Raw genomic sequence first — 13,774 nt, forward strand, 5'->3', positions numbered from 1 at the left:
TGCAAACAGGTATCGGACTGCCTATGACCTCAGTCGACATCCGACCAATTTGGCCAATCCCACAGGTAGTGAGCAACGGGAAGATGGACCTACTTTCCCTGTTTCAGCTGTGCCCGATCTTACCCATAGGGTGGAGGTCAGGGCACCAGAATCTCGCCTTGGAAGCCCCATCCCCAGGCTGGGTTCCAAAGGGAGGCCCCTATGAACCAGCAACTTGGCAAACAAAACTCCTTTTCATTCTAATTTATCATTGCAGTTTTAAATCGTGCTTTTGTCGAGTAGGCTGGGTGGGTAGTGTCAGAGATAGAGGGAGGGAAAAGGGAAAGAGAGAATGAGGCTTGGCTGAATTCGAGCCTCAAAAATCTTGCGTTGAAAAAATAAAAATGCAGATAACAATACCAGTCAAGTTCCAAATATCGGTGACGATACTCAGCCAGCCCAATCGGTCTACCTCAACTAACAATACTGGGTCTCTCTGTCACTTTGTAAGGTGTGCAAGAGATGGGAGAGCTCGCTATCGGTCACATGCAGCAGCAAGTGTGATGGCTGTTATGATAGTACGGGCTTCTAAATTTTTGTCAGTAAAGTAAATTAATTTTTGTTTTGAAATTATTTTGGCGAACTTCAGTTGATATGGTAATGGAAATTTAATAAACATTGACTGCTGAGCTAATTACTTGAGATTGACAGCTGTGGACAAAATCTGCAAACTCGTGTCTGAATCACTTCTCTGTAAAACCTCCAGAATCGGTCGCCATTTAGGCATGTTTTCGGTAGTGCAGTGGTCAGCACATTCACCTTACACGCAAAAGGTGGAAATAGACCAGGTGGAAACATATGTTGGCCCGCAGAGGGATGGGCAGCACCAGGCTGTATTTGACCAAGACACACCACAGGAAACGGTGCCTCTACAACCACAGAGGTTAAGGGAAGCAACCAACCAGTTATACTGTATAGGCATAGGGCCAGTGTCTGAAACTCATGACAAAAACTCTGAAAAGTTGTCTGCCCAGCCATAAAGTTGCCTGCCCTATTTATCACAACTTGAAACACAATAAGACGACTAATCGCAAAAAAAAGCAAAAACATTGTTGCAAAGTATTATGGATTGATAATCAGAATATATAACAGAACAACACTTTAAAATTAAGTTTATTATAAATCTACTTATAACATTCATTGCATGTATATGACATTGCCGTTTTCCACCTGCCATCAGTATGTGCCTCTATTTACTCTTCTTCATTCATGCAATGTTTGCGTTGCATCGTCTGCTACAAGCCACGTGAACTCCTCTTTCCACAATGGTTTTAATGTACGTTTATGTTTTGTAGCGTCATCAATTTTGCTTCTTTTGTGTCTTTCTTCTTCTGGGGCTGAGGTTTTGGCTTGATTCCTAACCATGATTCATTTTTCTTGTGTTCTCTGTGCGTCTACTTTGGAAAATTATATGCAAACGCACGACCTTAAAATGCTCGGGAAAGTCCGGAGGCACGAAGTTATTTGATGCAATCTTCTGATCGGCTGCCGAGTATGCAAATTGCTTAACGAGCCGAAATTCCGAAATTTCCAAACAGAGAGAAGAAACATTGCTAAGTGCCTTGAAAATACTCGTTTCTGAGAAAACTTCTGAAAATAATAGCTTTTTGTGAATGGATGCATTTTAGAACTTGCACATAGGTGTATTTTTATATATACAAGTGAAAAAAATAAGTATTTGAACACCCGGCTATTTTGCCATTTCTCCCACTTAAAAATCATGGAGGGCTCTGCAGTTTTCATTATAGGTGCATGTCCACTGTGAGAGAAAAACTAAAAAGAAAAATCCAGAAATACCGCCGATATCAAAATAATGCCCAAGATAACATTTTATTGCAAGAGCACTTATGCAGACATTTTTCAGCCCGATATTTTTCAGGTGTCGTGATCACACAATTTGGGTCATCACCGCTCTGTTCTATGGAAAACAAAGGACTTTTGTTATCTTTTTTAAAAAGAGAATAAAAGCTTTTTGTTGTTAAACTGTCTGTACTTATATTTTTGTTTTTTTTTCTCACCATACTGCGCTCGTACACAGCATATGGGCCACCTGAACACTGCCATACCGTGTTATAGGTGAACACAGGAAACAAAATAAGGCACTAAGTGTGTTGACAATGATTTGCTCAAAGGCACCCTAGCCATCTAGTGGTGATTTATCATACTGAAAAAGTTTCCAGAGGCTTAATACTTACTGATTAGCAGCGCCAAAACCTTTAGAATTAAAATATATAAATATTTGTACATTTTGGCACTCACGGTCAATGCTTCTGAAAACGTATTACTGTTATGGCACTGAATGAGTAAATTAAACAGTCAGATCTCCCCCGGTCCGCACGATTTCTAAACCAACAGCTAGATGCGACCCATCCCCGGACCGGGTGCGACATTGCATGACAAAGGGTCCCGACGGCCGATGAAAGCGGAAGGGCCAGCGCACGTCTGAAGACACTGCTAAATCATATACGTGAGAATGGGAGCTCGACTGAAAAGAACGAGCTGAAAGACAAAGCTCTTGAAAATAAACATCCAATTTTTACATTGATTTTAAAATTTGGAAATGCTGAAGTAGTGTTTGAAAAACCCTGGTTTGTTACTGTGTGTGTAGGTATATTTGTATGCGTGTTTTCTTTTGGTGAGTCTATTTGTTAGCGTAATCAATCATGCTCATATTTTTTTAAGTTGAGCTGTTCAATGACGTTTTGATAGCAAGTGGAAACTTGTCAGTTTTGCTTTGGCTCTTTGAAAATTTTGGCGCATGTCAATCCTCTTAAACAATAAAACAGTTTAGGGATGGGTGCCACCAAGGTGTACTACTCAAGACACACCACAGAAAATGGTGCCCCTAAAACACTAGTGGTTAAGGGATCCAACCAACCATACAAAATATGAGATGTCCCACATATGTAGGCTGAAGGACGAGTGTCTCGTTGTGTATTTTAAATTACCTACGCTCAAGGGAGAAGTGAACGCACTGTTCTGCCTAGTACTCATCTGTTGCATTCATGCACTTTTGTTTTCATGGTCTTTAGGAATGGATATATAAGGATCATTCTAACTACTGTAACTGGTTATCAGCGAAATTACATAAGATCCTGTTTAAACAGCCCATCTCTGTAAAGCTAAATGCCGCTTTACACAAAAAACACCGACCAGATGATGAAGTAGCTGCATTAGATGAGGAGGCTTCTGCTACTGTAAATATGGAAATCTGTACAATTCCTACCCAAAGAAAAAATGGCCTGGAGAGGGATGAACACCGCTAGTCTGTACATGCTCTTATGACCCTGGCGGTAAAGGGATTTGTAAACCATGAAGTAAATGATGTGTACACATTGTGTGTTGGAAAGTGAACATAACAGACCTACTCAAAATTTTGGAATGGAATAAAGCTTTTTTCCCCACTTTGTCATTGTCAAAACAATGTCCATTAATATGGCATCTTGTATCAGTTTTCTCAAATGCGTACCATAGGCTTTGACAACAACAGTGTTGGTTTCATGTAGGAGAGCATACCCTAACAAAATACAGCCTGGGGAGCGAGGGGCAGCGCCAGGCTATACTTGACCAAGACACACCACAGGAAGTGGTGCCCTGACGACCCAGGTGGTTAAGGGGTCCATGAACTACAACTTGTTTGTGTGTTTTTTTTTTTAGAAGGTTGTAGACTCACGTAATTGTCAGCACTGCTGTAGTCTACAGGTGGGTAGAGACACAAAGCCAGGTCATCAACTCTAATAAGACAGAGAAACAAGATAAGAAATGTTATTTTTTTCTTCCTTTTTTTTTCTTTTAATGTAGCATTTTATTTTTGTTGGTTTACGGCCTCAGGATAAAGGTGAAACTGTTACTTTCCACACATGCCACTCAACTAACCAGTTTCATATTTGCAAAAGATGGTGACAACATTAAGCAAATCTCTACATCACAAAAGTGTAAACCCCTTAAAAATTCTGCAAATTTACCCTAAAATCCAAGACATACCCAAAGTACATTGAATGCTGCTGTTGAACCATTTGGAGGATCTGGACAGTTTCGGTCTCTTTTGAAAGGTAACAATAAGTTTTACCCCCAACTGAAATAATCAATGCAAGTACAAACATTGAGTAACGTAAGTTGGAACACGCAGAAATAGAAGGTTTTTATTGAATTTTATTTATGCAATTACATACCTGTGGATGAGTGTAACATGGGCATCTTATCTGGTAAACAGCTGGGACAATAGCATGAAGCATTACCTGGTCACTGGTCAAAGTTGATCACAATCTAAAAAGCTTTCGTGACTTTTTCAAAACCCCAAAATGACTCTATAAAAGGACAACCCTAAAACCTCTTCAACAGTGTATATGACCTTGCCCATTTTTTTAGACATTGTGATTTTTAGGAATTGAAAATTGTTGAGTTCTCTTTCAACGTCTCCATTGCTGATCGTGCACACTTGAGCATGACAATTGTCCATTTTTTTTTTTTCAACATGGCGGCGCGACTATACGCAGCGGCTTGTGTCTCTCCAGTAAATCTTTTTACTTTAAGTGTTCTTTTTTTCTGCCCAATTTCGTTGTCACAATATGTTAGCCCATTTGTAACAATGACAATAAAGGTATATTCTATTCTATTCTATAAAACTGGATCATGAGTGTGTTCTTCTCTTCACTTTTATTTTGAGGTCTAATTTGAATACACTTTGTAAATTGTTATTTTAGAATTTCAACGGATAACCATGGTGTTAATCATATCTGAATCGACAACTAGTGGCTGAAGTTATTTGGAGCCAAAGCAATGCATGTCCTTTGATTCAATATAGGCCCTTGTTGGCCATTGAAGGCAGAAAGAAGAAGCTTGCAATTGGTCGAGAGTGGTGTCAAATTGAACGGTTAGAGTACACGGCCATCTGGAAAAAAAAAACCTTACAAGTTTGTTTACTTGTAAAAGGGCATTATGAAGCAAAACGGACGGATTACAACGCGAAACATAATTACGGTGTGCCTTATATGCAGGCAAAATTAGAAATGCCTTACCATATCTGTGAAATTATTTATCAGTCGATACATTTTATTACCGACCTTGGTTGCATAAATATGGTACCAACAAGAATCGAACCATATAGCAATGGCAAGAGCACAAAATATTACCCACAAGGGCTGCTCGGGACATGGATAATTTTTCACAATTGCAAAACATTACACAAAGTTAATAAATAAAAAACATTAGATGCAATGAAAATCTAACCCAGCCCACAGCAAGGGGCGCACCAGATCCTTTCGACTAAACCACTATGGATAAAGAAGACAAATCAAAAAGCGTCAGGTCTCATCTCACTATCACACTCATTTTAGTCACGTTACCAGATCCGAATGTTAGAGAATAGAGAAAACAGAAAGTGATTAAAAAAATTGATATAAAATGTTGTTCCACTTTTCTCAGCTCAAACTAAGCACTCAAACTAAGCACCGTGATAGACAAACAATTTCAATATATGCGAACATGTTAATTTATATATTTCAGAATGCCTAATTATTTCCCACAATGCATTTCTCTTCATTCAGTTCAGAATCTTTAAAGACGTTGCGAGTCTACCGTGAAATACTGTATTTTAGTGTTCTCCAAACTTTTCTGTACCACGGAACGATTTCATGTCTGACAATATTCTGACGGCCCGGCAGTTACATCAACAATTCAGCACAGTGACTAAAAATAGCGTCAATATGAAATAAAACCTAATTCACTACCCGCCGCGATCCAGGTTATTTTTCCTGATGCATCTAAGGTTCGTAATGCTTTTTTTTGGCCTTTTGATTTTTGCATTCCGGAGATGGAATAAGAGCTTGCGCTGTCCACTCCACGCATCGGCCAGGTATTGCAGTACCTCCGGGAACGGTGCATTCGCAATGATCGCAACAAGGCTTTAGGGCTAGGACCTTAGCTTGGCCTTTTGGCTGAGAGTAAGTGTCCCGGCTCCTAGGCTTTGTAGCGTATAATGAACTGACCGATAACGGATAATGGATAATGAATAACGAAGATAGAACAATAACCCTTAAAAACCCCAAAAACCCCCTCCAGGACTGTGTATTATCTATGGAGTAACAATCGCAGCATGGCTTTAGGGCTATGACCTTAGCTTGGCCTTTTGGCTGAGAGTAAGTGTCCCGGCTCCTAGGCTTTGTAGCGTATTATGAACTGACCGATAACGGATAATGGATAATGAATAACGAAGATAGAACAATAACCCTTAAAAACCCCAAACCCCACTCATCTGTAGTACTGAAATTACTGAGGAACTGGAGCTAGGACCTTAGCTTGGCCTTTTGGCCGAGAGTAAGTGTCCCGGCTCCTAGGCTTTGTAGCGTATTATGAACTGACCGATAACGGATAATGGATAATGAATAACGAAGATAGAACAATAACCCTTAAAAACCCCCGACTGGAAGAGTGCTGCTTGGGAGGCTGGGATGACAGAGCTATGCCCTTGCACAATAGTATTGCCTTTTACACGCTGGTTAACTACTGTTAAAAGAAAATAACTCTGAAATTGTTTAATTGATGTTGAAAATGTCAGGAAAAAATGTTAAAACGTCATATCGTCACGTCATATTGTCAGATATAAAAAAATTGTGAATATGCTTGATGGCTGTTGAGATTGTCGTGTTTGTTTTGCTGCTGTTGGTGTCGGTGGATTTGTTCAGACCGAGGACAATCGACTTTGGCCTGGACGGATCTATTGACACTAACAAAGATGTTATATAATGAAATTGTGAATATGCTTGATTGCTATTAAGATTTTCGAGAAGGGGTATTCAAACCTCACATTGTGCTTGCTGTTAAAAAAGTCATATTGAAATATAATATTGTGAATGTGCTTAATTGCTGTTGAGATTGTCATGATTGTTTTCTGTTATAAGTGTCAATAAATTTGTTCAAACCCAAAAAATTTTTTGGGACTGTGGACCTTAATGAAGGACATTTACTTTCAATCGCGTACTATCTATGAAGTTGCTCTGTGTAGTAGCCATGATCTTTGATTTTTGCAATCCGGAGATGGAATAGGAGCTTGCTCTGTCCACTCCACGCATCGGCCCGGTATTGCAGTACCTCCGGGAACGGTGCATTCGCAATGATCGCAGCAAGGCTTTAGGGCTAGGACCTTAACTTGGCCTTTTGGCTGAGAGTAAGTGTCCCGGCTCCTAGGCTTTGTAGCGTATTATGAACTGACCGATAACGGATAATGAATAACGAAGATAGAACAATAACCCTTAAAAACCCCAAAACCCCATAATATTGTGAATGTGCTTAATTGCTGTTGAGATTGTCATGATTGTTTTCCGTTATTAGTGTCAATAAATTTGTTCAAACCCAAAAAAAAAAAACGAGAATTGTGTAGTGTCTATGAGGTAGTATCGCTTCTCGGCCTTTTGGCTAAGATCATTGATTTTTGCAATCCGGAGATGGAATAAGAGCTTGCTCTGTCCACTCCACGCATCGGCCCGGTATTGCAGTACCTCCGGGAACGGTGCATTCGCAATGATCGCAGCAAGGCTTTAGGGCCTTAGCTTGGCCTCTTGGCTGAGAGTAAGTGTCCAGGCTCCTAGGCTCTGTAGCGTATTATGAACTGACCGATAACGGATAATGAATAACGAAGATAGAACAATAACCCTTAAAAATCCCTCCCCCCCATCTAGATGTGTCAGCATGTGACGGTCAGGACCTTGATTCAGCCACCGTCATTCGCAATGATCGCAGCAAGGCTTTGAGGCTAGGACCTTAGCTCGGCCTTTTGGCTGAGAGTAAGTGTCCCGGCACCTTAGCTTTGTAGCGTATTATGAACTGACCGATAACGGATAATGGATAAGTAATAAAGAAAATAGAACAATACCCATTTTTCAAAAGGATCTGTGTCTAAATTGGTAAAAAACTATTCTTAATTAATATTTTCTTGTTTTGCATTTTCAGAAATGTTGTGTTATGGCAATGGCAACAATTTCAAGCACTTCACCCAAAACTCAAGCATTTTCCTGACCTTGAAAACACAACATTAAAATTCAAGCATTTTCAAGGATTTTAACCATCTGCACGAACCTTGATCTTATGTTATGCAACTGTGATCAGCGATATATTCCGACTGATCAATCGATGCACAAATACGATTATTTTTGTGCAACCCGATCTCTTTCCATATTTAATTTACATGTGCCTTATAGTCTGGTGCGCTTATGTTTGAAAATCATTTCACCTAAGAATATTTTTGGAGGTAAGCTTACAATCCGGTGCGCCTTAAAGTGTGGAAAATATGGTAATCAGGTGATGAGCACCATGTGAGTGGATTTTGCTTTGCATGCCTACCCAGGGCTGATTTCCATGATGCAGTCCACCAAGTCGTCTAGCTGTGCCACACTCTGAGGCACGTTGACGTCACTATGGGTCCTGACAGCTGCTGCTGTTTTTCTTAGACAGGCTGCAGCCGTCTTCATCATCCCCTGGCACGCGGCAACCACGGAACGATCCTGCTGCGACCAGTAAGTGTCCCGGTTGCCTCTCGGCTCTACACCATCCTCATCGTCATCCAGGACATCGATAAAAGGGTCGTCGGCTGCAGACTGTGCCTGGCGTTTGAATGTCAAAAGTTGGGTTTGAGGTAGCTGCATCGGTGTGTCTGAGGAACAAGTACCTGCTCTAACTCCTCAATGGCGTCTTTCACGATGCCACTCTGACCTGTTAGCACCAGCAAAACTGCATCCGTATTGGCTAAAATTGAAAAATCAAAATAAAGACAGTCAATTAGGGATGAATACCTAAACAGGAATAACCTTGTTCGGTATAAGGGTAGGCTTTGCAATAGAGAATCTATCTGGTCACATTAGTTTAATTCATATCAATAAACATAAATTAAGACAAAGAGGTGGCCTTTTTCCTAGCCCAGTGAATGCAGAGGAATGCCATGTTCCCAAAAATTACTTGCTATCAGACGGAACAAAAATCAAACTATTTGGCCACATTGCCCAGCAATATATTTGGAGGAGAAAAGGTGAGGCGTTTAACCCCAAGTACACCATGCCTACCGTCAAGCACGGTGGTGGTAGTATAATGCTGTAGGGCTGTTTTCCTGCCAATAGGTGCTCTACAGAGAGTAAATGGGATAATGAAGAAGGAGCAATACCTTCAAATTCTTCAAGATAACCTGAAGTCATCAGCCTGAAGATTGGGTTTTGGGCACAGTTGAGTTTTCTAACTGGACAATGACCCCAAACACACATCAAAAGTGGTAATGAAATGGCTAAAATCAGGCTAGAATTAAGGTTTTAGAATGGCCTTCCTCAAGTCCTGACTTAAACCCTGTTAAGAACTTGTGGACAAAGCTGAAGAAACAAGTCCATGTGAGAAAGCAGTCAGATTTAACTGAACTGCACCAATTCTGTCAAGAGGAGTGGTTAAAGATTCAACCAGAAGCTTGTTGATTGTTGCCAAAAGCGCCTAATTGAAGTGAAAATAGCGCTGCTGTATGTATATTTCTTACCCAGCAGATTTGATCACTTTTTCTGTTAACCCATAATAAAGTTATAAAAGAACCAAATCTCATGTTTTTGTGACAAAGAACTATCGGTTCCAATCACTATCAGAGACAAATCTGAGTAGCAGAAATAACTGGAAACTCAAGAGAGCCAATACATTATGTTCTTCACAAGTAAACTTTTGACTGCAACTGTAGTTGTTGGGTAAAAATGACGCTACTTTAATTTTTTAGCGCCCCATTATGAATGTCCATAACTAATATGCAATCATTGCACTAATACACAATTAATAGTGCCCTGTTTTTGTGTACCATGCACTTGTCTTCATGGGCACGGCATGTATGGGGCGATGGAGCTTCATACATCAATGTCGTACAAACTAATGCCAGCTGCAGTTAATCACAAGGGTAGGATAAATGCTATGGAAAAAAAAGTCACCGATGAGCAGTGTCGGCGTCATTTTTATGCAGACTTGTTGATTAACATAGCAACAATTTTAAGCATCTACAAGCACTTCACCTGAAATTCAAGCAATTTTCAATCCTTAAAAACACAACATGAAACTTCTAGCATTTTCAAGGCTTTCAAGCACCTGTATAAACCCTGTACCAGGTGGTGTATAGCCCTACTTCAGGGCTACTAATAACCCCATTTGACAAAAACTTGTTTAGTAGGTATAAATGGTAGGAAGTTAGGTACAGTGTGTTGACAAGTAGAGTAAAAAGTTTAGTAGATGGGTAGTTATTTGGGATGGGTGGGTTACCCAAGAAAATGCTATGTAAAAATATACTAAAAAAACTTACTTCTGGGGAGGCGGGTGAAGCAGTCGCATGCTGACCACACGCCTCCTGTAGATGTTAACTGTTTCAGAGTCAGACTAGAAAGAGAAATCATCCCTTTTCACTACCTTCAGCTTGAAGCTAAGGTTAACCATTGTGTATACCTCTGTAGTGGTGAAGTAATTATCACATCCAGAAGCTGCATCAACCCTTCCAGAACCTGCAGCGTGGCGTCTCGGACTTGTTGACGAAGACAGACACCTGGGGATGAGTATCATAAAGAGTTCATCAGTATTCCTTTTCTTAAAGACACCCCTTATTGATCCATTGTCCAGCAGTATTCATATGAGTAAGTTTTAGTTTAAAAAAAACAACATAAAAATAGTAAGAACAGCACACATTTTAAGAGAATGTACTTGATTTGCACCAAAGACAAGAATGCAAAATGAATTCATAAGAGGTGAAATAAATGGACGAATTACTACAGCAGGGTGGCGAAAATGCGGCTCTAGAGCCGCATGCGGCTCTTGCCAATCAGAATGCGGCTCTTTGCCTCATCATATTTTCTACATACTGTGGCTCTTTGCCTCGTTTCATGTTTAGTTTTTTTCCCCCTCTTAAGACACACTTGAATCCATCAGAGTTAATAACAAGTAATAAATAATATTTTGAAATTAATTTGGCGAATTTGTTGTTTTTATGCTGCTCCGGACACATAACTGACTGCCAATCATCTTCATAGGTTACATCTAATGCCGGGAAATTAAGTAAACATTTCATGACCATATTGCCCTCATGGTCAAAATGGCAAAATGCAAAGCGAAACGGAAATAGTGTTATGTGTGCTATAATATGTTTTTAATTGTGTGTGTGTTTGTGTGTCTGTCTGTCATGGCAGGTCAGTGTGTGGTGTGGCTCTTTGACTCTCACAGTTAAAAATTTCGGCTCTTAGTGTCAAACGTGTTCGCCACCCCTGTACTACAGGGTTTCTTAACCAATTTTGTGAAACCCTGCTTCGTGGACAGTCTAGTGGGTTCCGTGGGCATAATCCCCCCCCAAACGCATCAATTGGGTGCATTTATAAAGCAAAATCAAGAGGATAAATCTATGATAAATTTGTGCCAGTGAAACAGCAAACAAGTCAAACCCACAAAGCATGGTAATCGAGATGAGGATTTAATGCAAAAAATCTAATTAGACTAAAAATAAATAATATTGTTCTAATGCTATTAAATATGGGTACGACATACAAGTTGACAGGTATGTTATTGTAACCCGAAACTTCTAAGTGATTGCAACTATAATTATTTTAAAAGAACTGTCTATTCCAGCTTGGTTCACTACAAATAGCCAGCTCTTTCGGCTTCCAAATGTTTAACTAATTTAGACTTTGCACTTTTACGATTCAGTGCTATCAAAAACGTATAAATACAAGAACTTTAACATTTACAATTCATCTTTTAACCAATGTAGGTGCTGCTGTCAGTCACCCCTCTGCTTATCAATTACGTGTACTTTTAAGAGAAAAAAAAACAAGTAGGAGGACAAAAAAAATCGCGCAAGTGATCACACCTTGGAGTTTGGGTTATTTTATAGACGAGATATCTTAAAGTTGTTTCAATTAACTAAGCATTTATATTTATGTCTAAAAATATTATTATATATTCAACAATACAAGTTATGAGACTCTGGCGGACCAATTAAACCCTTGCGGCCCACCAAGGACTTCTAATGGTATAGGCCAGGGGTCGGCAACCTATGGCACGCGTAGCAGCAGTGGCACGCGAGGGGTTAACCAGTGGCACGCGACCGCACGTCACAATAATAAAGATAACATTTTTTTAAATGCGCATTTGTACCTGAAGTTTAGACATTTTCAGTTGTGCGCTGTATTATTTACAGGCTTACGGTAACGCCTCCTCGGCTCCGTGTGTGAGCGTGTGTGCGGCGCGTAGGAGAGAACCGTGCTTAATATCAGCCAAAGAAATACCGGCGCGCGATAAATAAATCATGACAGTTCCTCCCGTGAAAAAATCTCGCTCTTTCCAGCCAGCGTGGACAGATGACTGGGGCTTTGTCAAAAGAAATGACCGTGCAGTTGTGTATTAAGCCACAAAAGCGTTGTACCTCGCACATCAAGTGTAAACCGTCATTACGAGACGAAACACGAACATAATTTCAAGAATGCGTCCGACAAGGCGGAGACATTAAAACGCGCTGTTTCCAGGTACGGCCAACAAATGCAGACCCTGAAAACATTGGTGACTGCTAAAAACACCACTACTGAAGCTAGCTATTGCATTGTTCACTGCATAGCAAAGCACGGAAAACCATTCACTGATGGAGAATACAGGACTGTCTCAGAAAATTAGAATATTGTGATAAAGTTCTTTATTTTCTGTAATGCAATTAAAAAAACAAAAATGTCATACATTCTGGATTCATTACACATCAACTGAACTATTTCAAGCCTTTTATTATTTGAATATTGCTGAATTTGGCTTACAGCTTAAGAAAACTCAAAAATCCTATCTCAAAATATTAGAATATCATGAAAAAGTATACAAGTAGGCTATTCAACTAATCACCTGAATCATCTAATTAACTCGAAACACCTTGCGAGGGTTTCCTGAGCCTTAAAAACACTCAGCTTGGTTCAGTAAACTAAATCACAAGTATGGGGAAGACTGCTGATCTGACTGCAGTCCAGAGGACCATCATTGATACCCTCCTGATTGAGGGTAAGACACAAAAAGAAATTTCTCAAAGAGCAGGCTGTTCACAGAGTGCAGTTTCAAAGCATATCCACAAAAAGTCTGTTGGAAGGAAAAAATGTGGCCGGAAACGCTGCACAACCAAGAGAGATGACCGCAGCCTTAACAAAATTGTGAAGAGCCGCTTCCAGAATTTGGGGGAGCTTCAAAGACAGTGGGCTGAAGCTGGAGTCCAGGTATCAAAAGCCACAGTTCACAGACGTGTCCGGGAAATGGGCTACAATAGCCGTATTCCCATGGTCAAGCCACTTCTGAACTCAAGACAACGGAAGAAGCGTCTGACTTGGGCTATGGAGAAGAAGCACTGGACAGTTGCAGAGTGGTCCAAAGTCCTCTTTTCAGACGAAAGCAAGTTTTGCATTTCATTTGGAAGTCAAGGCGCCAGAGTCTGGAGAAAGGCTGGAGAGGAGCAAAATCCAAGTTGCTTGAAATCCAGTGTGAAGTTCCCACAGTCAGCAATGGTTTGGGGAGCCATGTCAGCTGCTGGTGTTGGTCCACTGTGTTTCATCAAGTCCAGAGTAAATGCAACTGTGTACCAAGAGATTTTAGAGCACTACATGCTTCCATCTGCTGAAAAGCTCTATGGAGATGAGGATTTCATTTTCCAGCATGATCTGGCACCTGCCCACAGTGCCAAAACCACCAGTAACTGGTGCACTGACCATGGCATCACTGTCCT

At 40.4% G+C, this 13,774-nt stretch overlaps 1 protein-coding gene and 3 pseudogenes across 7 annotated transcripts in view; 3 read left to right on the forward strand and 1 right to left on the reverse strand.

The window, feature by feature from the left end:
* The window catches only part of ccndbp1 (cyclin D-type binding-protein 1), a 121,455-nt gene that overhangs the window by 9,250 nt on the left and 98,431 nt on the right, over window positions 1-13,774 (reverse strand). For 6 of the 7 annotated variants that reach the window (XM_088337443.1, XM_088337447.1, XM_088337444.1 and 3 more), the window contains 5 exons: window positions 10,486-10,582; window positions 10,346-10,419; window positions 8,702-8,778; window positions 8,377-8,636; window positions 3,713-3,773 (listed from right to left, as the gene is read on the reverse strand). In XM_088337443.1, coding sequence (XP_088193569.1) covers window positions 3,713-3,773; window positions 8,377-8,636; window positions 8,702-8,778; window positions 10,346-10,419; window positions 10,486-10,582 — 569 coding nt within the window. The remainder of the gene's footprint in view (window positions 1-3,712; window positions 3,774-8,376; window positions 8,637-8,701; window positions 8,779-10,345; window positions 10,420-10,485; window positions 10,583-13,774) is intronic. The other variant, XM_088337445.1, reaches the window with a different exon arrangement.
* On the forward strand, window positions 5,786-5,927 carry LOC148363522 (U2 spliceosomal RNA; annotated as a pseudogene).
* Window positions 7,000-7,150, forward strand: LOC148363523 (U2 spliceosomal RNA; annotated as a pseudogene).
* Window positions 7,433-7,557, forward strand: LOC148363524 (U2 spliceosomal RNA; annotated as a pseudogene).

The sequence above is a fragment of the Urocampus carinirostris genome, chromosome 6 (assembly GCF_059441175.1).
Source record: "Urocampus carinirostris isolate Australia breed hairy pipefish chromosome 6, RoL_Ucar_1.0, whole genome shotgun sequence".
NCBI classification, from domain to species: domain Eukaryota; kingdom Metazoa; phylum Chordata; class Actinopteri; order Syngnathiformes; family Syngnathidae; genus Urocampus; species Urocampus carinirostris.